This window comes from Elgaria multicarinata, chromosome 8 (assembly GCF_023053635.1).
Source record: "Elgaria multicarinata webbii isolate HBS135686 ecotype San Diego chromosome 8, rElgMul1.1.pri, whole genome shotgun sequence".
Taxonomy (NCBI): domain Eukaryota; kingdom Metazoa; phylum Chordata; class Lepidosauria; order Squamata; family Anguidae; genus Elgaria; species Elgaria multicarinata.
In genome coordinates, this window is record NC_086178.1 from 89,733,478 (window position 1) to 89,757,390 (window position 23,913).

Here is a 23,913-nt window from a genome sequence, read left to right on the forward strand (position 1 = left end):
AAGAGCAGTAAGAGCCAGGAACCAAGGCCAAGCCAGGAGTTCAATGCACTGGATATTGTTGCTACACAGTCCCAGCACAATTTATTAGCCTTTATAATGCTTTATGGTAAAGGAGAGCAAGTAGTTGCCTGGGGTGAGCAAAGTCTGCTTAGATCAGGGTTGGGGAACCTGTGGCCCTCCAGATATTGTTGGGCTACAACTCCCAGCATCCCTGATCAATGGCCATCTAGCTGGGGAAGTTGGAGTTGAAGTCCAACACATCTGGAGGGCACCAGGTTTGGGGAAGGCTCCTCTTTGGGTTCCCCATTCTAGTTCTAGTTCCCCTTCCAATATGGCATCATATAGACACCCCCCTAGTCAGCTGACTGAGCACCAGGCACACAGGTCACCTGGTCACTGTCACTTTGGTGAAATGTATTGTATTTATATGTAAATTATAGTCATTTTTCATAATTCACACCTGTATACCTTATTTTTGGGGTGATGCATGTGTGCTGGCTCCCTGTGCCCCTGTTGTGCAGCATGATGAAGTGACCTGTTTCAGGTGGCACGGTTGGGGGAGGGGAAATAGATAAAGGCTGGAAATGATGCCTGAATGGCACAGCAAGACTTTCAAAAATGTGGGTCCTCCTAGCAGTGTGTGTGTTGTGGGAGGTGGGGGTGGGGTATGCCATTTGGGCTTTGCTTCAGGCAGCAAAATATATTGAGCAACCACTAAAATGGGGTGGTGGTGGCTGGGGTGGAACATGTATTCCTTTAGAAAAGTGAGGCCTGAGACAGGAGAGGAAATAGTTTCCTACCCTTGAGGCTTTTCCCAACTGCAGCTTCTTTTACCTGCTCCATTCACCTGAGCAAAAGTGATGGAGTAAGGAGTTCTAATCTGAGAAAAGTGTGTGTGTGTGTGTGTGTGTGTGTGTGTGTGTGTGTAAAACTCTGGCATCACTAGATTTTATGACCAGACTTGGAATTCTGCTCTGCCAGCCGTCCACTTGTGTCGCCTTCTAAGCTGAGCTGGGCTGGCCCTAGGAGCAATTAAAAAGAACCTTAAATATTGGGCAATGTCCACGGTTCGTTGAGTTATTCTCGGACCAAAGTATCTGAACTTTGTGCTCCCTGATTGTGGTGATCTCATCCTGTTGTCACAGCCATGTTTAAAGTCCACCAGAGAGGGATGTACACTTGCCCTGTGCTCAAAACGGCTCAGTTCTCATTACCCCTCGCACTCGCTCACTGTGGTTCCTAACGTTTATGTTCCTGGTGTCCGTATTTGTTTGGTCCGACTTCAGGATGAAGTTAATCATCGGTGCTCCGATCTGGTGCTTGTTTCTGACTGTGGGAAAATGCACTGAAGAGACGATGCAGGAGAATGAGGCCCATCAGTCAGCACTGCCAGAGGAAGGCTATTTTTCTGACTGGGGGATTGGGGCCGTCCGGGACAGCTTTGACGCAGTTAATGGCTATTTTGACTTTGTCTCAGAGCTGCTAGGAGGGAAGAATGGAGTCTGTCAATACCGATGTAGATATGGTAAGTTGTTCTTCTTTCATGTCCAGTCAGGACTGGCCCAAAGTCTGTCTGTCTGTCTGTCTGTCTGTCTGTCTGTCTGTCTGTCTGTCTGTCTGTCTGTCTGTCTTTCTTTCTTTCTTTCTTTCTTTCTTTCTTTCTTTCTTTCTTTCTTTCTTTCTTTCTTTCTTTCCTTCCTTCCTTCCTTCCTTCCTTCCTTCCTTCCTTCCTTCCTTCCTTCCTTCCTTCCTTCTTTCTTTCTTTCTTTCTTTCTATTTTTATCCTACTCTTCAGCCAACAAAGGCTCCCATGGTATTTTACGAAGATTACTAATAAGACCGTCCCTGTCCTCAGGTTTACAGTCTAAAAGACATGATAAAAAGAAAAAGAATTGTTAGGGGGTGGAGTAGGAAACAATCAAACTCAGGCATCAGGACCTTTCTACATGAGGAATTTATTCTGCCCTCCTGACTCCTCACTCATGGTAGATTGTGGGTGTGCTGTAGGTTTTATTTATTTATTACTTATTTATTGCATTTATATCCCATCTTTTTCCCTCCAAGGAACCCAAGGCAGCATACATAATCCTCCTCCTCTCCATTTTATCCTTACAACAACAACCATGTGAGGTAGGTTGGACTGAGAGTCTGTGACTGGCCCAAAGTCACCCAGTGGGTTTCCATAGCTGAGTGGAGGCTAGAACCTGGATCTGACTCTTAGTCCTAGGGTGACCATATTTTGGAAACCAAAAAGGAGGACAACATGGTCAGCCCCCAAGGGGGCATGTCTAGCACCAAGGGGGCATGCCCACCTGAACATAGCCTTGGTCACATGTCTGATTTTACAGCATACATTTAAGACAAATCTGTTCTACAAAATAATTTTAAAACCTCAATTTTTAAAAAATTCCTAAAAAATCAATGGATGAATGGATCTGTTTCAAATTTGGTATGGCTAAAGCTCTACCTAAAAGCTATCATGGTGCAAAGTTTCATCTCTTTATCTTTAAAAATGATGATTTTAAAAATAATAATTTAAAAACTCAATTATTAAAAAATTCCTAAAAAATCAATGGATGAACAGATCTGTTTCAAATTTGGTATGACTAAAGCCTTTCCTAAGAGCTACCATCGTGCCACGTTTCATGTCTTTATCTTTAAAAATGACAGAGTTATAAGCATTTTTGTTAATTCCCATTAGAGCTGCTCTTTGGAAAAAAAAATCCGGATTTCCCCTCCCCCTCCCGGATTTGCCGTCACAAACCCAGACAAATCCGGTCATATGGTCACCCTACTTGGTCCATCACTCTAGTCACTACGTCACACTGACTCTCTAGGAATGTCTGGTATATCTGTGAATGGCGGCCTGAAACCCTAGTGTATTTGCACCTTTCCGCTATACCACATCGACACCTAGTGGTTGTGTGATGGAACATACAGAAAGGCAGAGAAGGAAAAACCCTGGAAAAGCACATGTGTAAAGGAGCCGATCTTAATGTCACAAAGAATATGGAAACAGAAGCCTTGATAAAGTGGTGGATTAAAAGCCTCATGTAGGAAAGCCTTTAGTTTCAAAGTTCATACAGGTGTTCTTTCTGGCAAAGTTCAGCAAAACAGCTGTTCCTTTTCTGGTAATTATTTCTAAATTTCTACCTATACTTATAAATTAGCCTGTGTAAACTGGTGTCCGCATTTGTCTTCTTTTGTGAGGTGAAGCACTCCCTCTTTTTGGGTGACATGTAAGTAGCCATCCTACACACAGCTGGACTGGGGTCATTCACTATGCCTGTAGTGTGGTTGCGGGCTGATATTGCTGCAGGCTAGTGAAGGAAAGGAAACACATGCAGACCGTGTTCAGGCAACACGTTAAGCCATGGTGGTTAAGCATTTTGATCTAAACATTATAGCTTAGTGTGTCGTGTGTGAACCATTCCTAACCTTGGTGGCTACATAACCATGGTTTAAACACACTCATTAACCATTTGCTGCAAAAGCGTTCTTGGCCTAACCATGGCTTAGCGTGTTGTCTGAACAGGCCCACAATCTCTTTGGAGGATAAATGCTTTGTGTTTGTTTTCTCTTATGTTGCTGAGACTTGAGACTGAGCATTTTGCTTCCACAATGCCTCCCACCAATGGAAGCTGGTGGCTCTTGATGTCAGTAAGGCATTGAATCTGCTCCAGGTTTCAGTCCAAACCAGTCTGAACTCTAAAGGAGCTATCCAAGGTGTGAAGCCAGTTAGAATTCTGACTAGTTCTGACAGAAACCTAGAGCGGTTTCATCCTAACTGGCATCAGAATCACCAGCCTGCACGGCTTCCGACAGTCCATTCGCCTCTGAAACTGGTACTAATGGGTTCCCTGGAGCTATTTATCAACTACAGCACCATGTACATTGATGGTGCTATATAAATAAATAATAATAATAATAATAATAATAATAATAATAACAACTCCTTTCTTCCCCCACCCCCTGGCAGGAAGGGGAGGTTTGCTGGTTATTTGTCCTGACCTCTTAAAATTCCCAGAGGCTTTGCATTCTTAAAAGAACAAAAATAAAGAGTGTTCAGTACAAATGCCAGCATTACAGATGGTTCAGAACCAATTTACACATTGTGTGTTGTTTTTAAATGGCATAGAAGCATATAGATTATACAAGTGCACTCAGCAAAGAGCCAGGATGGATTGCAGCTACTTGCCACGTGTGCACTTGTCTGCCAGCCTGGATTAACCACTGTGTAATGTGGGGAACACCCTCAAGCCTGTGAAAAGAAACAGCGCCATCAAAGTAGTGGGGCTCAGATGCCAGCAAAAGGAGGGAGGGGTTCGTCCTGTTATGTCATGGCACCTGATAGGGGGACGAGGGTGAGGGCATCTTGCTCCTCTCATGTCCTTGGAGCGCTGGCAGATAGCTTGGCAACCAGTGAAGGTTTCTGGCTCTATCTGGTTTGCAGGGATTTCTGCAGACTGTTAGGCTACACAGGATGGATACAGATTAACATTTGCCAAGGGACAGCATACCACACTCTGCTTATAGCCACTTGCCAAACTGGAATCCTGTGTTATCTTCATCAGCTTCAGGTTGTCCGTATTAAGCCATCATTGGATGAAGAACGTGTTCCACGAGTCATACCTGTCCAGATCCAAGCTCCTCACCTGTGTGAGTGGGCTTGCTTGTCAAAAAGTTTTCAATGGCAAGAGAAAGCCTGCTCTTTGAATGGCCACAAGTGACAGGAAAACCTTAAGGCAGATGGGCAATTTATGGTCCTTCAGATGTTTTGGCCTACAAGTCCAATCATCCCTTGTCATTGGCTATGCTGGCTAGGGCTGATGGGAGTTTTAGGCCAAAACATCTGGAGGGCCACAAGTTGTCCACCCCACCTTAAGAATTATAGATTAAAGTGTGCAAGGAGGAGAGAAAATGCTTTCTTGACCTTCAGATGAACCTAAGGAGTTGCCAAAACTGTGGTTTTCTAGGATGAAGTGATGCAAGTGATCAGGGTCCAAATTTGTCACTTCAGGCTCCCCCACCAGATGGGTGAGGAATCTTAGCAGCAAGGAAGGAAGGAGGGCTGCTTCGGACAGGACTTTTCCCTGTGCAGGGCCACTTCTGACAAAGGTCCTCATTATGCATGTTCAGGAGGTGCGTGGCAGCATTTGCCCCATGTAGGAAGATGGGGGTGGGGGGGAAACATCAAAACACTGGTACTGGAAAGAGAGTCTTCCCTGTTGCGCCGTAATGTCAATGCCTTCGTTATCCGTAGAAAGCCATACTATGGATAATGAAGGCGTTGACACTACGGTGCAACAGAGAAGACTTTAAGAGCTTTTATCTTGCCCTTCACTTGTAAATAGATGGAAGTAATCTCCACACACAGCTCCTGAGGAAGGACCACTTCGGGTCCGAAATGTTGAGCTCCCAATACATGATTTTAATTATTGTTTTAATCGTTGGATTATTTTTGAAAGAAAACTATTAAAACCATTTATTTACTTCATCGAACACCAGAGTTTTACTCTTTTTCCAGTAGCAGCATTTGTCCCACGGCATGCCCATTCTTGGGCATCTCATTTGCATAGCGCCTATGCATGAAAGTCTGATATCCAGAAGCCTGAGTGGCACAACTGATTCTCAGACGTTGATTTAAGCAGGATCAACTGCTCTGGTGGAAGTGGACTTTCCTGCCCCCTCCTTTCCATGGAAGCCCTATGAACCCCCTGAAAATGCAACGCAGAATCAGGAATAGGGAGAGCTCTGGTGGGAAGAGGGGATCATCCCCAAAACTCTGGTGGAGGAACCTTCAGAGAGTGGAGCAGTTCCACTCACAAAAGAGCACTTCCACTCATGGGAGGCAGATCCTGGATCCAACTCCCAGATCTTAAGACTGCTGGTAGGAATATTTATTAGGGGTAGGGCATGTTAGCAGGCACCAAGAAAGGTCTTGGGGGCCACCACATTGCTACCCCCTAGCCTACATCCTCTCCCCTAAGACCATTCCCTCCTCCCAAATATTCCCTTTGTTCATTGTTGCCAACCTCCATGTTTGAAGCTGCCCTCTACAAAAGACCACCCCCAAACCCTGTGATAAAGATCTTTGTCACAGGTGTAACCTATCGCTAGGCCAGTGGCCTCAAATTAAATCATAAATTGAGCACTGCACAGAATGTAGTCTGATCACTACATTCCTGGACAGATAATATTAAATGCTTGGCTGTTTTTTAATGTCTTTGTGCAAATGCTCATAAAAGCTTGTTTTGCTGACATGAAGGCAATTGCTTTACCCATCGTAACTCAACAAGTAATGACAAAGAGAGCCAGTGTGGTGTAGTTGCTATAGTTCGGACTGGGAGTCAGGAGATCCGGGTTCTAGTCCCCACTTGGTCATGGAAACCTTCTGGGTGACTTTGGGCCATTCACAGACTCTCAGCCCAACCCGCCTCACAGGGTTGTTGTTGTGAGGATAAAGTGGAGAGGAGGTGGATTATGTATGCCGCCTTGGGTTCCTTGGAGGAAAAAAGGTGGGATATAAATGCAATTAATTAATTAATTAATTAATAATGCTCATTTCTATTTGTAGCTAGTATTTCTCCTCTCACTCAGTACTTAGAGGCCAAAGCAATAATAATAATAATAATAATAATAATAATAATAATAATAATAATAATAATAATAAACATTCCTTGAATGCCGTGTCTGTATAGTATTGTGATTCTTTCCATAAATGTGTTGCATTTTATCATTATAGATAAACAGATTCAGTATGCCTAGTAGGTTTCGTGGCATTCTTGAATGTGCAATGTGTGCCTGACCCAGAACATTAAACATGGCCAGGGAACAGAGGAATCACAGTATTTGAGAGTTGGCATGCAGTGCTACGTAGTTTGTTTGACAGTATCTTGTATGCGGCAATGCGTTTGATCATTGGCTTTTGACATCTTATAAAACACCCTATTTCACTTCTGCTAAAATTGGAACAACCAAGAGAGCAACATCAAAAACAACTGAATTTTGAGGAGAAAAATCATGCTCAAAATACATATTTAAAAATGGAGAGGAGGAGGATTATGTACACCGCCTTGGGTTCCTTGGAGGAAAAGAAACAGGATATAAATGTAATAAATAAATAATATTTAAAATTCAAATGTGAAATGACACGCTAAAAATTGAGAGGTGAAATTGATGATTTTGGCAGGTCATCATTTCTGATTTTTGCAAAATGTAATTGAAGTTCTTGTCTAGAATAATTAATATGGTGCAAAGCAGGGGTGGGCAACAGGTGGCCCGCAAGCTGTATGTGGCCCTCTGAGCTGTTTTGCCGCCAAAGTGACACTACGGCAGCAAAAGCACACATTTCCCCTTTAAAACAAAGTGTGCGGTGAGTGCACATCTTGTTTTAATCGCAAATTGTGCTCTTCTGGGTCTTCTGGGACTGTGGTTTGCCTTTTAAACAAGATGGCGCTCATTGTAGCAACACAGTGGCAGCAGTTGCATTGGTGGCAGAGCTGTGGCGTTACACCCCACAAGTCAATTCCAAATGTATGTCTGCAGTTTGTAAGTCTGTGGTTTGTAGAATGTTGGCCTGAGTGGGCGGAGTTAGAATGTCTTGGGAGGGGGGAGGAGTGATATATATAAGGGAAGGACTGAGGGGATTGTGAGTTCTTGTTCTTGTTCTTGTCAGGAAAGCTTTTCAGGGGGACTTGTTAGGTACTCGTAGAGTCTTTAGTGCTCTCTGTGTTTATGGTACTTAAATTCTGGGAAATTTGAGAGTCAGTGTAGTGAGTGGTGTCTTTAGAGTGTGGTGTGCACGTAGTGGAAGTATATTAATCAATATTGATAATAAAGAAAGTTCAAGAGTGATTGTGTGAGAAAAAGGAAAGCGCGAATGTGAGAGTGACAGGATTGTATGGAAGGTTTCAAAAAGGTTTTTAAATGTTATTTGAAACAAAGCTTATGAACTTTTAAAAATAAATTTTAATTGTTTTGTTTTTAAAACTACCACAAAAATCCCACGTGTCTGTTTGGCATTTATCATCTTAAGTTTACACATTTAACACCCACTCTGACAATCATTCACCTAAGCAGATATAACTCACAGCGCATTATTATATATATTAAAAATACATTTTCCACTTTAACCCCTTTCTCCACATAGTTTGGAGGAAGGTGGGTTTTATCCCTTGCCTCAGGCATATCAAGCGGTGGTGCTTAGCTTGAGCAGGGAGAAGCCTCGGCTAGGTCTCGATTTCAGAGCCTGTGTCGCCCCATAAGAAGTGGTGGCAGACGTGAGGTCTGGTGTTCAGAGCCTGTGTCGTGGCAGTCTTGGGGCCCCAAAATTTACCTTCGGACCCTCTGAGGTTGCCCACCCCTGGTATAAAGGGTATAAACCTGTATATTTGGCTTTAATTTTATATTCCTAAGGACACTTCACCCCATTTATCCCTTGTTATTTGGCAAACCAAAGCCAGACCTTTCCCGTTGTTTAGCAACCCAACAATGGACTTTGTACAATGTTGTTTTTTCCACTATGTCGAACCTTTAGTAGTTTTGTCCCCCTTTTGCATGTCTTCCAGGGAAAGCACCAATGCCCAGACCGAGCTACAAGTCTGAAGAGCCCAACGGCTGTAGTTCCTATTTCCTGGGTCTCAAGGTACCCGAAAGTGTATGTACTGCTAACAACTAATTTCTTGACACTATAATTTACTAACCATAACATCCAGGGAGAAATGAACACTTACTCTACTGGCAATGGGGAGATTGCTTGTTTATTTTTGTCCGTTTTTCTCCGAATGGGGGAGCGCAAATCAGTCAATGTTTGCCTAGAGAGTCACTCGTGTCATGATATTGAGCACAAGCTGTCTGCCTGTGCATGCCAAAGGTGATGATTGGCTGCTGCTGCTGGCAAGCAAAAGGAGAATGTGTCACCCAACTGCTGTGCATGTAATTTAACGTTCGTTCGGCTAGTCACTACAGCGTTTAGCCCCCAACTGTTGTGTCTGCTGCCATGAATGAAGAAAAAAATTTCCCTGGGTGGGAATTGCTAAAAGAACTGAGGATACGAAACTCCAATCATCTCAATAATTATTAAAAGACAAAAGTGCCCCTGCAACATATTGTCTAGATGGGCTAGATGGACCACCAGTCTTGCAGCTATTACATTCGCAATGAAATGCTATACATAGAATTTAGAGCTGAAATATGAAAAGAAAAAGAAGAAAACAGTTCCGTATCAGAATCGCTTCTCCCCTTCCTTTCCCTGTACAGCTGGATATGGGTATCCCAGCCATGACGAAGTGCTGCAACCAGCTGGATGTATGTTATGACACCTGTGGTGCCAACAAATACCGCTGCGATGCCAAGTTCCGCTGGTGTTTGCAGTCCATCTGCTCTGACCTTAAACGCAGCCTTGGCTTTGTCTCCAAGGTGGAAGGTGAGTTCTCTGTTCGGGCAGCTGAAGGTATAGCTCAGAGATGGACGATAGCCGGAGAAGCCGCTGGGGAGGGAGGGAGGGGCAGTCATATTCTCTAGGTCCTACGGAGGTGTCTGTGTGCATGTTATGCATGATGGCTACGTGGGGGGCTTGTGCATGTGTGTGAATGGACGGATGGGTAGGTGTGTTGGTGTGTGAGTATAAGTGTATGTGAGAGTATGAGGCCAGATCTACACCAAGCAGGATATGACACTTTGAGAACGCTTTGACAACTGTAAATGGAGTGTTGTCACTACTATTATAAATCATTTTAAAGCAGTAATGTAGATCCTGCCTGTTTGTGTGTATGGGTGTGAAGGATGGGAAGAATGAGTTGGCCGGCAAAGAGGGCTGGTGGCAGGGTGGGGCTGAGAAGAAAAGCAATTTGTCTTCTATGAAATAGGTTTCTGTTGTTTAGTGTGTTGGGGCTCAGACACCACCTTTGCTTTGTAGTCAGTCGTTTGGGGAGGTTACTTTCTGCTAGCCACACCTCCCATGGCAGCCATTTTGTTGTGGCACTCAAGAGTTTCTCAAATTGGCTACCCCTGCTGTAAGACAAATCCATTCACAGATCAGTTCAAAAACAGAATTCTGAGACCAGCTCACTCTCCACCCCCAGCCCATAATCTGGCCACTGTTTGTCAGATAATGCTAATTCAGATTACATATTTGACATCATGATCAGACCAAATATAATGGTGCTAATTTCCCCCACGGGCCTGCAGAAGGGCAGTTGGGAAATGGAAGTAGGCTGGAAACCTGCTTGGTCCACAGTTTGTCCATTGACTATCTCTGGTTGAAGATAAATCAATTTTGATCGAGATTCCATAGGATGAGGAAAAGAACACAGTGGAAAGGTTGCAATTGATCCACTTGTAGGGAAGTGAAACCAACACACTCTTTTTGAAAGAAAACAAAATGTGTCACATAGTAAGATAAAGGGATTCAATTTCGTTTAAGCCATTCTTGTATAAAGCCATACAAGTTAAAAAGGGCATGTCATGTATAATGTGTTGCTTTGAAAAATATTGTTCAGCCAGAGTCCAACATTTCTCTCCAATGCACCATTTACCTCTCTCTGGCTCAGCCTACAGCAATTAGTTGTTGAAGGGACCGCTAATTTGTTTTTCAAGTATAACAATTAAGATAAACGAGGAAGCTCACACTCCAGAGCTGCTGAAGCAAAATCACCACAGATTCCCGAAGACAGTGTCTCTCATCACTGGCTTTCTGTCTTATTAGGATGATCAAACAGGTGTAGTTTTAGAACTTATAGGTGTACACAACTTACTAGAAACCAAAGAAATAGGCCATATTGGCAGGCCTGGATAGTTTATATTCTGCAATTCAGGGGTCTTCAAAGTCACCCCTCTATTTCTCAGGCTCCACGTTTGTATTCCTTCCCTTGAATAGCTTTCTTCTTTCTTGTCTTAGTTCTAAGTATTTCTCTTGTAGGAAATGTTCTCTCTTCCTCATATGAGGTGCCACACAAATTTATAATACTATATATTTGATCATTGTATTGCCAAAACCCTTTCCCAGTCTAGTCCTAATAGTTAATACAAATTATTGTAGTTATAAATATTGGCTAGAATGTGAGGAAGTAAGAAGTAGAGGCAAAAAGGAGAGGTTATTCTTCACACATCATTGCAAAACTAGGAGCAGAGATAAAGCGTAATGGAATAAATGCATACTCTTTATCAAGGCTTGGTAGCTGAAGGAGCTTAGCACAAGCCTATCATCATTTAGGGCTGAAGGAGATGAGATGAAGGCCCATAATTCTACATTAAAGAAAAGCCCTGCACTCTTACTGGGCTTTCTTCTTCTGAGTCTTTCTGGGTTTATGATGGGCTCCTTTAGACGGTGCCCATGTGACTTGGAATTGAAAACCTCCCCTCTCAGCAATGTTCTATATATTCAATGAAACATTGCCATCTAGTGGCTGTACTATAGCTCAACTGTAGATTACACACTGCAGATATCCCGCAATAATTTTAATTACTGCATTATCTCTGATCCTTTTGAAAGTGGTATAATGGAGGGGGGGGAGCACAGGAAATGTCCAGGAGGTTGATGCTGTCATGTAAAGGACCCAGAAACTTCTGTGAGTGGCCAATGATGAGCATGCAATAAATCAGTCATGTAGAGAGGCTTGAAGGAGATTCCTGATCCAGATCTCCCAATTTTTAAGAAGTTAAAAGTGTTGCGTTTGGGGTGGTGGGGGGGAAGGGAGAGTAGGATCAGAGTTGTGGTGCTGAGGGAAGTGAGTTAACTACTTCCTTTTCCAACGTTTACCTGTTTTAAATTGACCTTGAAGTGGAGAGAAAATAGCAATTTTCTGAAATGTTAAAGATACAGGAGCCCTGTCCTCCTTTTCATATGGTCACCCTAGGTTCAACTGCCTCTGGCTCTGGCCCAGACAAAGGCCAGATTTACACCAAGCAGGATATGACTTGGTGTAGATCTAGCTTTTGAAAATGGTTTGAAAACTGTATATAGAGTGTGTCCTGGGCCCCAACTGTTGTTAATACTGTGATAAACCTAGGGTGACCATATGAAAAGGAGGACAGGGCTCCTGTACCTTTAGCAGTTGTATTGAAAAGGGAATTTCAGCAGGTGTAATTTGTGTATATGGAGAACCTGGTGAAATTCCCTCTTCATCACAACAGTTAAAGCTGCAGGTGCCCTGCCCTCTTTTAAATCTGGTCACTCTCGTATAGCTCCTGCAGCCTTAACTGTTGTGATGAAGAGGGAATTTCACCAGGTTCTCCATATATACAAATGACACCTGCTGAAATTCCCTTTCTTATGCAACTGTTAAAGATACAGGAGCCCTGTCCTCTGTTTCATATGGTCACTAGATAACCCATTTTAAAGCAATAGTATAGATCCTGCCACAGATGGTGGTGAAAAGGAGGAGCAGTAGATGCCCCGGCCTACTTGCTCCCTTGCTCTCTGCCTGTCAAGCAAGCAAGTGGTAGCAATGATAAGAAAGAGGAGGACCAGTAGCAGATGGTGAGAAGGTAGACTCATTGAGGGAGGGGACCCAAAGGCCCTCCAAAACCTGGAGCTGGCAGTTCAGAAGTCTGAACCAGTCGCTTTGGCAGGAGCAATCAGGATGGTGTCTGTGGGAGAACCCCGGTCTACGGACAAGCAGAACAAGCCCCGTGAGTGAAAATCTGAAATTGCTGCTTCTGACACGCTTCCCCTTCCCCTTTTGCTACAGCCTGCGAATCCATAGCGGATACAGTATTCAGAACGGTCCGGACTCTGGGCTGCCGCCCCTTTATGAACAGCCAGAGAAGTGCCTGCATTTGTAGCGAGGAAGAACGAGATGAATTGTGAGGTGAACATTGAGCTGCCTGACAGTGACTGCTCTGACTATATGCTTAGAAGAGGCTCGGACTTCTACCCTCTAAACAGGTGCAATTTTGATCATGGCAGGGTTAGCGGAGCAGATCATTGCAACCGCAAAGGCATTCACTGCAGCTTTGAAGGCGAGACTGGTTGAGAGAAGACTGCAATTGCTGGAGGTAGCCTTGTCCTGACCCCCTTCGTCTGCTCTGTCTGATGGCTTCTGTCACCCTCCCAGCGTACCTCTTGACTTGATGACAACCCTCCGTGAAGACCCACTGAGCTGTGTGTGAGCATTCCAGACATTGCAAAGGAGGCAGAGACGACAGGCTGGCACCCATGATAATACATCTCTGCAGCTAATAGCTGCTGCAACAGACCTACCCATTTTACCAGGCACACTTAACTCTGTCATCACTTTTTAGATAGTGCGGACTGAGCAATACAAACCCTACACTGCTGGGGGGGGGGAAATTATATAGGTGCAGGGCTGTACCAGCCATCCTCGATCACGGACTGCTTCACAGAACGGTAGATTGTGGGAATTCTCCTTGGGCAGGGGGGAGCAGGGGGCAAAAACAAATGGGACAATAACAAGAGCACATTCTCTATGGTTTCCGAAATTGTCATTAATTTTATTTCCACTCAGGCATTATTCCACTTAAAGAGAAACAACATTTGCATCGTTTAATAACAAGGGAGAAAGGAACAAATGTTATATTTAGCACAAGAAAAGCTTAAAATATAGACAGTTGTAAAACTAACTTTTATTAAATAATGGAGATTGTTCAAAATATATTGCTTGTATTGTTCCAAAATAGACCCAATGTACAGACGGTTTTACTCATCCCAAATGGAAGGATTGCTGACATTTTTGTATTGAAATTAGTTTTCTAACCATAACTTGCCACAACTAAACTTCCTTATCTGACTCAAGATTATCTGAAACTCTTGGAAATGTTTTTGCATTGTCCAACCAGTTACATGTGGAAGGTTCGGGGCCATTTTTGCCCCTTGTACTCACACTGCAGGCTGCACTCAACCCTGAATTTTTTTTTTAAACAGAATCTGAAAAATTGGCAGTTTACTGTTGGTGGCAAACTGCCCTGTACAAGGGTTAACTTTAACATGGGACAAAAGACAATTTAATTAATTTAACTACAAGGAGTAAATTTAGGTGGCTGGAAAGCTAAATTTGACCCTTGCAGCAGCACTATGGAAACCTATACCGCCGCTGAATTGAGCAGCGTGGTAGGGAGCAGCTGAGACTATATCAGGATGGGCATATTTGGATCACGGGCTATGTGTTACTGATCCCTGATTTACATTATATTTGCCTTGCATTAACTACAGGTCATTATTAATCCTTCAGTGGTCACAGAGGGGGAAATCAGCCGTGCTGTTATCTGGATACCTGTGTGTTAATCTGGTGTTGTAGAGAGCTTTGACACTTGTCCAGATTGCAGGTTACTCTGCCACTGATTCACCTCATGTTTGGAAGACTTTCTAGGGCCAGATCTATACCTTGTGACAAATCATTACGATCCCACCATGATAACACTATATCCTAGGGTGACCATATGTAAAGGAGGACAGGGCTCCTATATCTTTAACAGTTGTGTAGAAAAGGGAATTTCAGCAAGTGTCATTTGTATGCATGCAGCACCTGGTGAATTCCCCTCTTCATCACAGTAGTGAAAACTGCAGGACTATAGCTGGAGTGACCAGATACAAAAGAGGCCAGGGCTCCTGCAGCTTTAACTGTTGTGATGAAGAGGAAATTTCACCAGGTGCTGCATGCATGCAAATGACACCTGCTGAAATTCCCTTTTCAATACACTGTTAAAGATACAGGAACCCTGTCCTCCTTTTCATATGGTCACCCTACTATATCCCTCTTCTGCATTTATATCTCGAAGGACACCTAAAGCTCCATCACACTGGGGGTTAACACGCTCCCTACCTTCGCTTCTCCACCCATGTTTTCCTTCCTCAGTTACTTCCTCTTTTCAAAAGAGGAAGTACAGAACGAGCATGAGGCCCATTGAATCTGCTGTTCTAATGGCGCTGCTTCTCCTACACACAGCAGGAGAGAGCAGTGATTCCAAGTTTTTAAAAAAATCAGACTTAAGGAGGGGTTTTGTTTGTTACACAAGGAAGGGCAGAAGGGGCGCGGGAGGCAGACAACGTCATGTGAGGGACCTGAGCAAACTCCGTGAGTGCCCAGTAATGAGCGTGCAATAAAATGCTCGTCGGATGGAGCTCATAATGACATTTGTTGTAGTATTTTGGATAATGTGGAATAAAAAGCAGTAAATAACACTATGAAATTGGTTTATTAACTGTATAAACAGTTATCAGTGCATTTCAATACTGCTATAAAGCAGTAGTGTAGATCCAGCCCAGGTCACCAAAACATTTTTTAAAAATCGGCCTTGGTTTTTCTGTTTTTAAAATCATTAAGTGTGCCAGTTTATGTTGTCGGTGCATTGCAGCCAGTGTCCCCTTCCCCCTTCTATCTCCGTGTTAGCGTAGCCTTGTGAAAACTCAGAACTCCTATTTATGTGATTATCTAGACATTTTGGATGCTCTTTGAATAAATAATTTGTAACAGAAGTTGGTACCTTTTTGGTCCTGTGAATCAAGTTATTTATTAAATGTTGAGAAAACCATCAAAGAACTTGCAGGTTGCATAAACGAGGTGCGTCATGGGTTTTCAATGAAAAGTTAATAATCGTCGGATGGGGTCGTATCCAATGCTGCAATTCTGCCAGTGCAAAGCTTCTGCATTTGGAAGCCCTGCTTTCATCCTTGCGCAGGTGTCAAATCCCCGAAATACTTTGATTCTGCTTGTGTGCGGCATCGCATAGGCTAGGAGGCTGTCTATACATTCGGGAAGCCCCGAGGTGGTGCTGCAGTGGCACTGCGTCAGTTATGAGATGCAACAGCCACCTTGAAGCCATTGCTGGGCTTTCCAGAGAAGTGTTGCATTTTAAAAGTCGGGGACTTACCCCGACTTTGCAGGATGGAGAGAGATGAACACAGCCCTTCTGCCATCTAACCTCACTCCATCCTCGATGCGGAGGTATGGCCAGGCAGATGGCGACCCCCGATTGGTCGCCATCCACCCGGGGGAAGGGCAGGGGTTGGGCCCAGCCATCGGAAACCCTGCACTTTCGCTATGCATCGGGATTAGCCGCTGCCACTCCGGCGCAGCAAAAGTGCAGGGTTTTGCTTGGCGCAATAGCAGCCTGCCGCCTTATTGGCAGCCCCCAGTTGTCGTTTGTGCGTGCCAGTTGTGCTAGCGCTACTTGCAGTTGTGCAACTACTAGCAGAACAATGCCAACTCCTGTAATTGGTGCTAACGTTGGATATCACCTAGCCTTCTGCAAGTACAACATTGGAGAAAACTCAGCCTTCCCCAACCTGGTGCCCTCCAGATGTATTGGACTACAACTCCCAGCACCCTCTAGCCAGGCCGAGCTAGGAGTCGTAAAGCAACACCTCTAGAGGGCAGCAGATTGGGGAAGACTGATATAACTCCCCCCCTCCAACTACTGCTCACTATTAAAGGTACAAAGGAGAAAGCTTCAGTGGGACACACGGTCACAAGACAGGTCTATTCCTCCACCTCAATTCTAATCGGGCCCCCCATCAAGGTGTGATTAGCCATGTGACTGGCTTCCTCTTCCTCCATCTCAGCCCATCTGCGCATCCGTCTGCGACAGCCCTGTGCGCAACGAGACCTCTCATCGGTCGCTCCGCACACAAGGACACGGCAATGCAGGAATACTTCCTGGGTGGAAAAAGACAGATCTGTTAAGTATCACGGAGGTCTGGTGAAATCTGCCATGCTCTTCCTCTCTCAAAGCTCTAGCTGTGGATGCTGGGATTTGCTCTCAACAGGGAACAAGTTGGTGCACAACATGGGGAGGAGCATTTACACAGAAGCAAGAAACTCTTACATGCCTCTCAACCACATGGGATCTATACGCTTCTGATGGGAGCAAGGCTCCAATGGAAGACATGCTGGAAAATGATCTAGGGAGAAGCAGACCCACATGCCTTGGAGCTTGTTGGGCTAGGAGGCTCGAACTGGTTCTGTCTTGACTCCACTTCTTGCTATGGCATTGGTAACGTTTCGTCTCTACTGTTAGCATATTCTTCTCCCAAGAAGAACTTAAATGTGCTGCATTGCACACTCTGCCACCAGACGATAAGGAAGAGGTGTTGATCCTGCAGGGGCTCCTCCCTAAACTGCCAGACTCGTTTGCTTATGTGAATTAAATCTCAAGAATTGTCCGAGAGGCTGACTTCATTATTTATTTATTTATTATTGCATTTATATCCCGCCTTTTTTCCTCCAAGGAACCCAGTACATAATCCTCCTCTCCATTTCATCCTCACAACAACCACCCTGTGAGGTAGTTTGAGCTGAGAGTCTGTGACTGGCCCAAAGTCACCCAGTGGGTTTCCATGGCCAAGTGGAGACTAGAACGTGGATCTCCTGACTCCCAGTCCAACACTGGCTCTTCATGGTGCCGCCTTGCCACTCCTTCAGTGTAAAACCCTGCAGTTTCACTACTGCAGGGTGGGGGCAGGAAATCCCCACAGCAGCAGGGAGCACGGGCTTTCCAATAGCCAATCGGCTCATCGGTCCCAGTCCCTGCTGCTCTTCTGGTGAGCGATCAGCAGTTGCCATCTGCCCTGGAATGCCCCCAGTTTGACGTTGAAGCAAGGTCACATGCTGGAAGGACTGTGGTGACCTCGCTTTAAAGGAAAAAGTTGTGTTAAGTCCCTGCCTTTTCAAATGTGCTGCTTCTGGGAAAAGCCCTGCGGTGGCTGTGAGTTGGCAGCTGTGTTGTATAACTGATGCAACGCCACAGCGCAGCCACTCAGGGAGAAACAAGTCATATAGACAGCCCCCAGCACTGAAACTGAAGTTGTATGAGAAAAACAAAAGAGACAAAGTGTGGCTTAAAAGCAGCCAAGGTGTAAGTAATCATAGGTGGCAACAGTATTGCATTCCTGAACATGCTTTGAATGTCGCAATCTGACCTCAACAAGCTGCAAGTGTCTTTAGCTTCTACACTTGAAAGAAACTGTGCTTAGCAAAGTTGTTCTTTCTTTTCCAAGGAGACAGAGGGCTATACCAACTCTATAGGGTTAAAACAGGGTTCCTTGTCATTCCCTTTTCCTAAGATACGCTGGGAACTGGTGTTGGTGTGTGAGGGATCTCTAAGAGGTTCATCACACGAGGCTGAAATCCCACATCTTTTCTGAGGCATTCTACTTCCAGAGTCTTTGTGGGATTAAGTTCAACTCCTTTACATGGGTGGACACATGGTTTGCAATCGAGGACTTCCATTCTTAGCAAGTTCTATATGTTGCTATAGGCTTCATTTTACAGCCACTAGATAGCACTGTGATGATAGTGCTACGCAGTCATACAGCCGATAGATTGCAATAATATCTATTATCGCATTATCTCTGAACTTTTTGAAAGACGGATAAAGGTCATAAACCACAGGAGGGGACCTGGAGGGTGATGATGTTGTGTAAAGGACCTGGAAACTTCTGTGAGCAATCAATCTTGACCAAATCATATAAACCCCATGTGGAGAAGCTCTAAATCTTTGGTGAAAGTCATTCAGCCAGGATCAAGAAAATGTGACGGACCAAGAAACTAGAAGAGGAAATTAGGACACAGAATGGATGGACAAGGGCCTTATCTGTTGTGGCACCCAATCTCTGGACTTTCTCTTCTGAGAGGTGTGCCTGGCACCATTACTGATTTGTTTTCAGTGCCAGATGAAACCCTTTTTAGCTACCCTGGCCCTTTAAGTCTCTCATAAGCTTTTATGCTGGCATTTTATCTTACTATGTTGCTCAGCTGGATCATGTTTTATTGTTAACTTTTATGGCTCATTGTTTTAAATTGTAATTTTTATTGGAAGCCACTCTGAGACCATTGCCGAAGAGCAGCCTATAAATAATTTTAAATTAATTAGATTATGAAATAAATACAATGGAGGCATTGGAAGAGATGGGAAACAAAAGTCTGGACAACAGGGTGCAGGCCATAATGAAGGGGGAAGCAATATATAAAGAATGAAACATTGCATTATCTGTTATCTCTCCCTCCCTCCCTCCCTCCCTCCCTCCCTCCCTCTCTCTCTCTCTCTCTCTCTCTCTCTCTCTCTCTCTCACACACACACACACACACACACACACACACACACACACACACACATGTGAGTGAGAACCAGTGTGGTGTAGTGGTTAGAGCATTATACTGGGACTGGGGAGACCCAGATTCAAGTCCCCACTCAGTCATGAAGCTCAATGGGTGACTTTGAGCCAATGATTCTCAGTCTTTTCTACCTCAGTGGGTTGTTGTGAGGATACAATGGAGAAGAGGAGGGCCATGCACACCACCTTTCCTTGAAGGAAAAGCTAAACAAGAGCTATACTAGCGTGGCCAGCTTAGAATGCAAGTTGTGTAATTTTGGTCAAGCACAATCTTGCTTTTATTCTTCTGTACATTTCATTTCAAATGCTAAGGCCTGTTGCTGATGCAAATAAAGGAAGTCATTCATTCATCATGACCAGATACAAAAAGGGCAGGGCTCCTGCAACTTTAACTGTTGTGATGAAGAGGGAATTTCACCAGGTGCTGCGTGCATACAAATGGCACCTGCTGAAATCCTCTTCTCTATGCAACTGTTTAAGATACAGGAGCCCTGTCCTCCTTTCCATATGGTCACCCTACATAATCATTCAGTTGCTAGTATATTGTTAAGAGACGGTTGCTACTTTTCATGTTTTCATACCTTGTTATCTTTGCCCACAAATTTGAACACTGGGACCTGGAAGTGCTTGGCAAGATGATCCCTGGATGTGTACTGCTTGACAGAATCATCAGAAACGCAGCTGAGGAAAGAGAGAGAAATGTTAATGGTTTTCACAGATCGGGCAGAAAAATCCAAACACACTCCAGCGAGAACAGGGCGGGAAGTCTGGCTCTCCTGTTAGTATGTTTGGCCATGATGGCATGACGTCCAAGAATAAAGAGGGGGAAATAGAAGTGGTGACTGCTAGAATTGCCAGAAATGAAAAAGCCAAAGCAGCAAGGAGAGTTGTCAGAATGCACACAGCTCATCTCTCTGTGCATGTGCGCACACGCACACTCTTCATGACAGCCAAAGGGTTTGTCAACATATTGCAATTAAGTTTATCCCCGTTTCACCTTTTCAAACAGAAAAATACAGAGCTGACTCAGCAGGCACGCATTCACCTTTCTTTCAAAGAATATAACTTCAGGACTAAAGACACCGTGGAGAATACTGCATAGAAAATCTTCTCCTCTTCCCTTCTTTGATTCTCAGATATGCAGGATTACAGCAAAACCAAATAACTTTTTATTGCATTTCTTTCTCTCCCCCCTCCCCTTGCCCAACTTTTCTATTAGCTTTTACACATGTCAGTCACCATGACATGGGCTCTGATTCTCAATTCACTTAATCCATGAAAGTAGTGGGACTAATTTAAAGAAAGTAGATTGAGGACTGCAAACTTCATTCCCTTGAAAAATTAGATAGAACGCTAAGGACATAAAAATGTCACAACTGGAAATTAATTAATAGACATCGGTGTTATTTTTCAGCAACCAACCTTTTCAAAGAGGAAAAAAAACCATCTGGTTTTGTGGTGAATTATAGCACAACATGGCATATTTCTCTCCAGCAATCTGATCTCAGGAATGTGGACTTTGACTGTTATAAAAGCTGTAGTAAAGTCAAAAAGGGAAGGGAAAAGCTACAGGCATGGACTATGGACTACTCTGATCTTTCCCAAGATATAATAACCTTTAATACTCGTGGCAGAAATACTGTTTATGGAGGGGTGGTAAGGGAAGGGCTCACTGGGCATCTCTTCATTAAAGTCCATGTTCATAATCATTGCCACTTGAGTACAGCTCCATTGCTTCATCCCATATACCCGTTTCCCTCGAATTATCCCCATAGCGTAAAGCGGTCATTGTTGTTTTTAGATAAATCACACCCCGGGCGGCGGTGCTCCTAAGATCCTTTGCATACCAGGAAAAGGGTTTAAGGGGTGGAAATGTAAAAAAAATCATTAAAAAATCAACAGATGACCCAATCCGATTCAAATTTGGTATGCTGAAAGCCCTCCTTAATATCTATTACTGTGCCAATTTTGATGATTTTATCTTTAAAACTTATGCAGGTGTAAGCATTTGTTTAATTTGTAGTTTAAACATATCAAATCATCCTCCTGCTCCCCAAGTGGCCGCTTGGAGAACAACAAAAGATTCACTCTTAAAGAGGTAGTAAAATACAACGCTTCTTTTGGCTAAGAAGCACAAATAAAGCAGGATAAATGGGAGTACTTCACAGTAAAAGCAGATTATAAATTGTAAAACTTTGGAGTCCTTTGCACGCAACTCGCAATGATTGCACAGTATAACACTGGTATGATGAAGCTATATGTAATCATTTGTAAATATGTGAGGTATGGTTCAAGAATTGTTTCTGTTGCAGAGGCACAATATAATCTGCCTAAAAGTTGTAGGGAAAATTAATATGTCGCTGTGATTTATGTTCCCAGTTCTCTAAGGCGCCTATGCCATTATACTTCAGTTAGCTTTTAAACTGCCACGAGCCGCTTTGTTTTTGCTGCAACAGACTAACACAGGCAGTCCGTGGAAGTGGACAGGTATTTAATGGGTCCAAATAGAAGTTGGTTTGGCATCTGAAATGTGGGCTGCACCTCCCTGCAAGCAAGGGGCTTGAAATGAATTTTGTCTGAGCAGCGAGTGTGTGCAGGTGTTGTGCGAGGAAGGCTGAAGATCAGCAGCAATTCCTGTTTGGCCGGCAGGAAAGGGGGAGATTTGGATTGTGCAGGGCAGAGAGCAACTCATGTTGCTTTGGAGACTAGTACCATCTACCTGTGTACTGGTTTCTGCATCCCTGCAATGCAGCCTTTCCCAACCTGGGGCCCTCTAGATGTTTTGGACACAGGCTCCCAGTGTTCCTGACCATTGGCCATGCTGGCAGAGGGTGATGGTAGTTGAAGTCTAAGGCCTTAGCTAGACCTAAGGTTTATCTCAGGATCGTCTCGGGGTCGTCCCTGCCTGCTCCCGGGATATCCTGTGTGTCATTTACATGAACAGGGATGACCCCGAGACGATCCCGGGATAAACCTTAGGTCTAGCTAAGGCCTATGTCATCTGGAGGGCATCTGGATGGGAACGGTGGTTCTAATACCTGTTCAACCTTTACATTTGTGAATAAAAAAGATTTGTTCCAAAGGTACCCCAAGTCCCCAGAGGAGACTGATCAAGGTTGCCATGAGTGGCCTGTGCAAGGAGGGAAATGACACAGTACTAAGGAATCTAAAAGGATTATCTATCACCTAAGAGTAGTTGGCCTACATTTCTTTGATGCTGTGGTGTATTATAATATGAGTGAAATTAACACAATTTCCTTAATGATTCTGGTATTATTATTATTCTTAGAGTATTATAATAATATCAGAATCCTTAAGGAAATTGTTTTAATTTCACCATTTAACATGAAATCAGTGGAAATAATAATAATAATAATAATAATAATAATAATAATAATAATAATTTAAATGAAATGATCTTTAGATCCTGAAAGACCTCAAAAGACATCTCAAGGCTAAAACAGACATTACTCTAAATCTGTATCTAGCAGCCACATCTTTTTTCTTTCTTTTCATTTTTTACTCTATGGTAGGCACATGGGCTCTGATCTGAATGAGGGCCCAAGTATGGGGTATAGGGGGGCTTTTGAGATCTGGATCGGGAGGCTTGCTCCTTCTCTAGAGTAAAAATGTGGGGCAGGAGGGATGTAGCCGCTAGATGTGGATTTAAAGTAATGTCTGTTTTAGCCCTCAGTCTCAGCTCCTCAACTGAAAAGTGGGAATAGCAGCAATCCACTTCATAGGGCCCCCATCTATACGACAATGGGATTGCTCCTCATTAAATATAAACCTGAATTTTCATTGATTAGAATCTAGGTAAAGAGTGTCACACTGCAGCAGTAACAGCAATTTATTTCCTGAAATTTTTTATAGTGCAGTTATAAATGCACACATGCACATATACACATATACGGTGGTACAATGCAACGGAGGAGAGATGATGGAAGCTATACATTTTATATGCGGAGCTCCGCAGATTCATATAACAGACAAACTGGGAGCGGGGGGAAGGAACAAGGCAGCAGAATCAGAGAATTCAAACTAAAAATGGTGCATGAACAAACGAGGCAGCCGATAGGTGGGAAATCGGCCAATCACGTTGTCCTACCCTCAAAGCTCCACCCACATGTCAAAATGCGATTTAACTCCCCCAAAGACACATAACCATAACACGGTGCAAACTCGAACATGATCTAAAAGTCGCGTTAAATTGCAAATGCGAATACACGCATTATTGTGTAAAAAACCCGACGCTACAGCAAATGGACAGCTGTGTCATGTGTCCTGAAACGTGAACATGCGCATTTAGGACAGGGTAAACAAGCCGTATAGACAAGCCCAGGGTCATTGTGTGAGACCAAATGGGAGCACTTGTGAAATGCTTCCTATATAAGGAGACTGAAACAGTACTAAGGATTCTAGAGGGATTATCCACCACTTGAAGAGAGCCAGTGTGATGTGCTGAACTAGAGCTGGGGAATTCTGCATAAATTCAACACAGCAGAATAAGATTCTTCACAGACCTTTTGTGGAAAAACTCTGAATATTTAAGGATTATTTCTAGTAAACAATGATGAAGTCCGTAAAGAATAATGAAGTCAGTATTTACTCCAACCCTGAAATTATTAATTTATAAAATGTGTTTAGGGTTAGCACTTCTAAAATTGCTCCAAAAGGCAGCTGATACAAGAAAAGATCTCTGCGGGGAATTTATACATTTATGAGATCCATTTGGAAAGAACAATATCCATATATCTTACTGGAAAAGAGAAACAGCAGCTGCTACATAAGGCTGCTCTGGAAGGCATGGTCGGCTCTTAATTGATTACAAAAGGAACAAT

At 43.7% G+C, this 23,913-nt stretch overlaps 2 protein-coding genes across 5 annotated transcripts in view; one reads left to right on the forward strand and one right to left on the reverse strand.

The window, feature by feature from the left end:
- Window positions 1–1,194: 1,194 nt before the first annotated feature.
- On the forward strand, window positions 1,195–17,051 carry PLA2G12B (phospholipase A2 group XIIB). Of its 4 annotated transcripts, none has more exons than XM_063132978.1 (5): window positions 1,196–1,525; window positions 8,571–8,659; window positions 9,262–9,427; window positions 12,693–12,812; window positions 16,523–17,051. In XM_063132978.1, the coding sequence occupies exons 1-4, from the start codon at window positions 1,249–1,251 to the stop codon at window positions 12,809–12,811; spliced, it is 651 nt and encodes a 216-aa protein (XP_062989048.1). In that variant the 5' UTR covers window positions 1,196–1,248; the 3' UTR covers window position 12,812; window positions 16,523–17,051. The 4 variants fall into 4 exon arrangements, with proteins under 4 accessions (XP_062989051.1, XP_062989048.1, XP_062989047.1 ...); XM_063132977.1 differs by lacking the exon at window positions 16,523–17,051 and adding an exon at window positions 12,911–15,436; XM_063132981.1 differs by lacking the exon at window positions 16,523–17,051 and having other exon boundaries at window positions 1,195–1,525; window positions 12,693–15,436.
- The window catches only part of OIT3 (oncoprotein induced transcript 3), a 37,086-nt gene continuing 28,310 nt past the window's right edge, over window positions 15,138–23,913 (reverse strand). The window contains exons 8-9 of the mRNA XM_063132976.1: window positions 19,654–19,753; window positions 15,138–16,616 (exon numbers count right to left, since the gene is read on the reverse strand). Coding sequence (XP_062989046.1) covers window positions 16,440–16,616; window positions 19,654–19,753 — 277 coding nt within the window. The 3' untranslated portion in view covers window positions 15,138–16,439. The remainder of the gene's footprint in view (window positions 16,617–19,653; window positions 19,754–23,913) is intronic.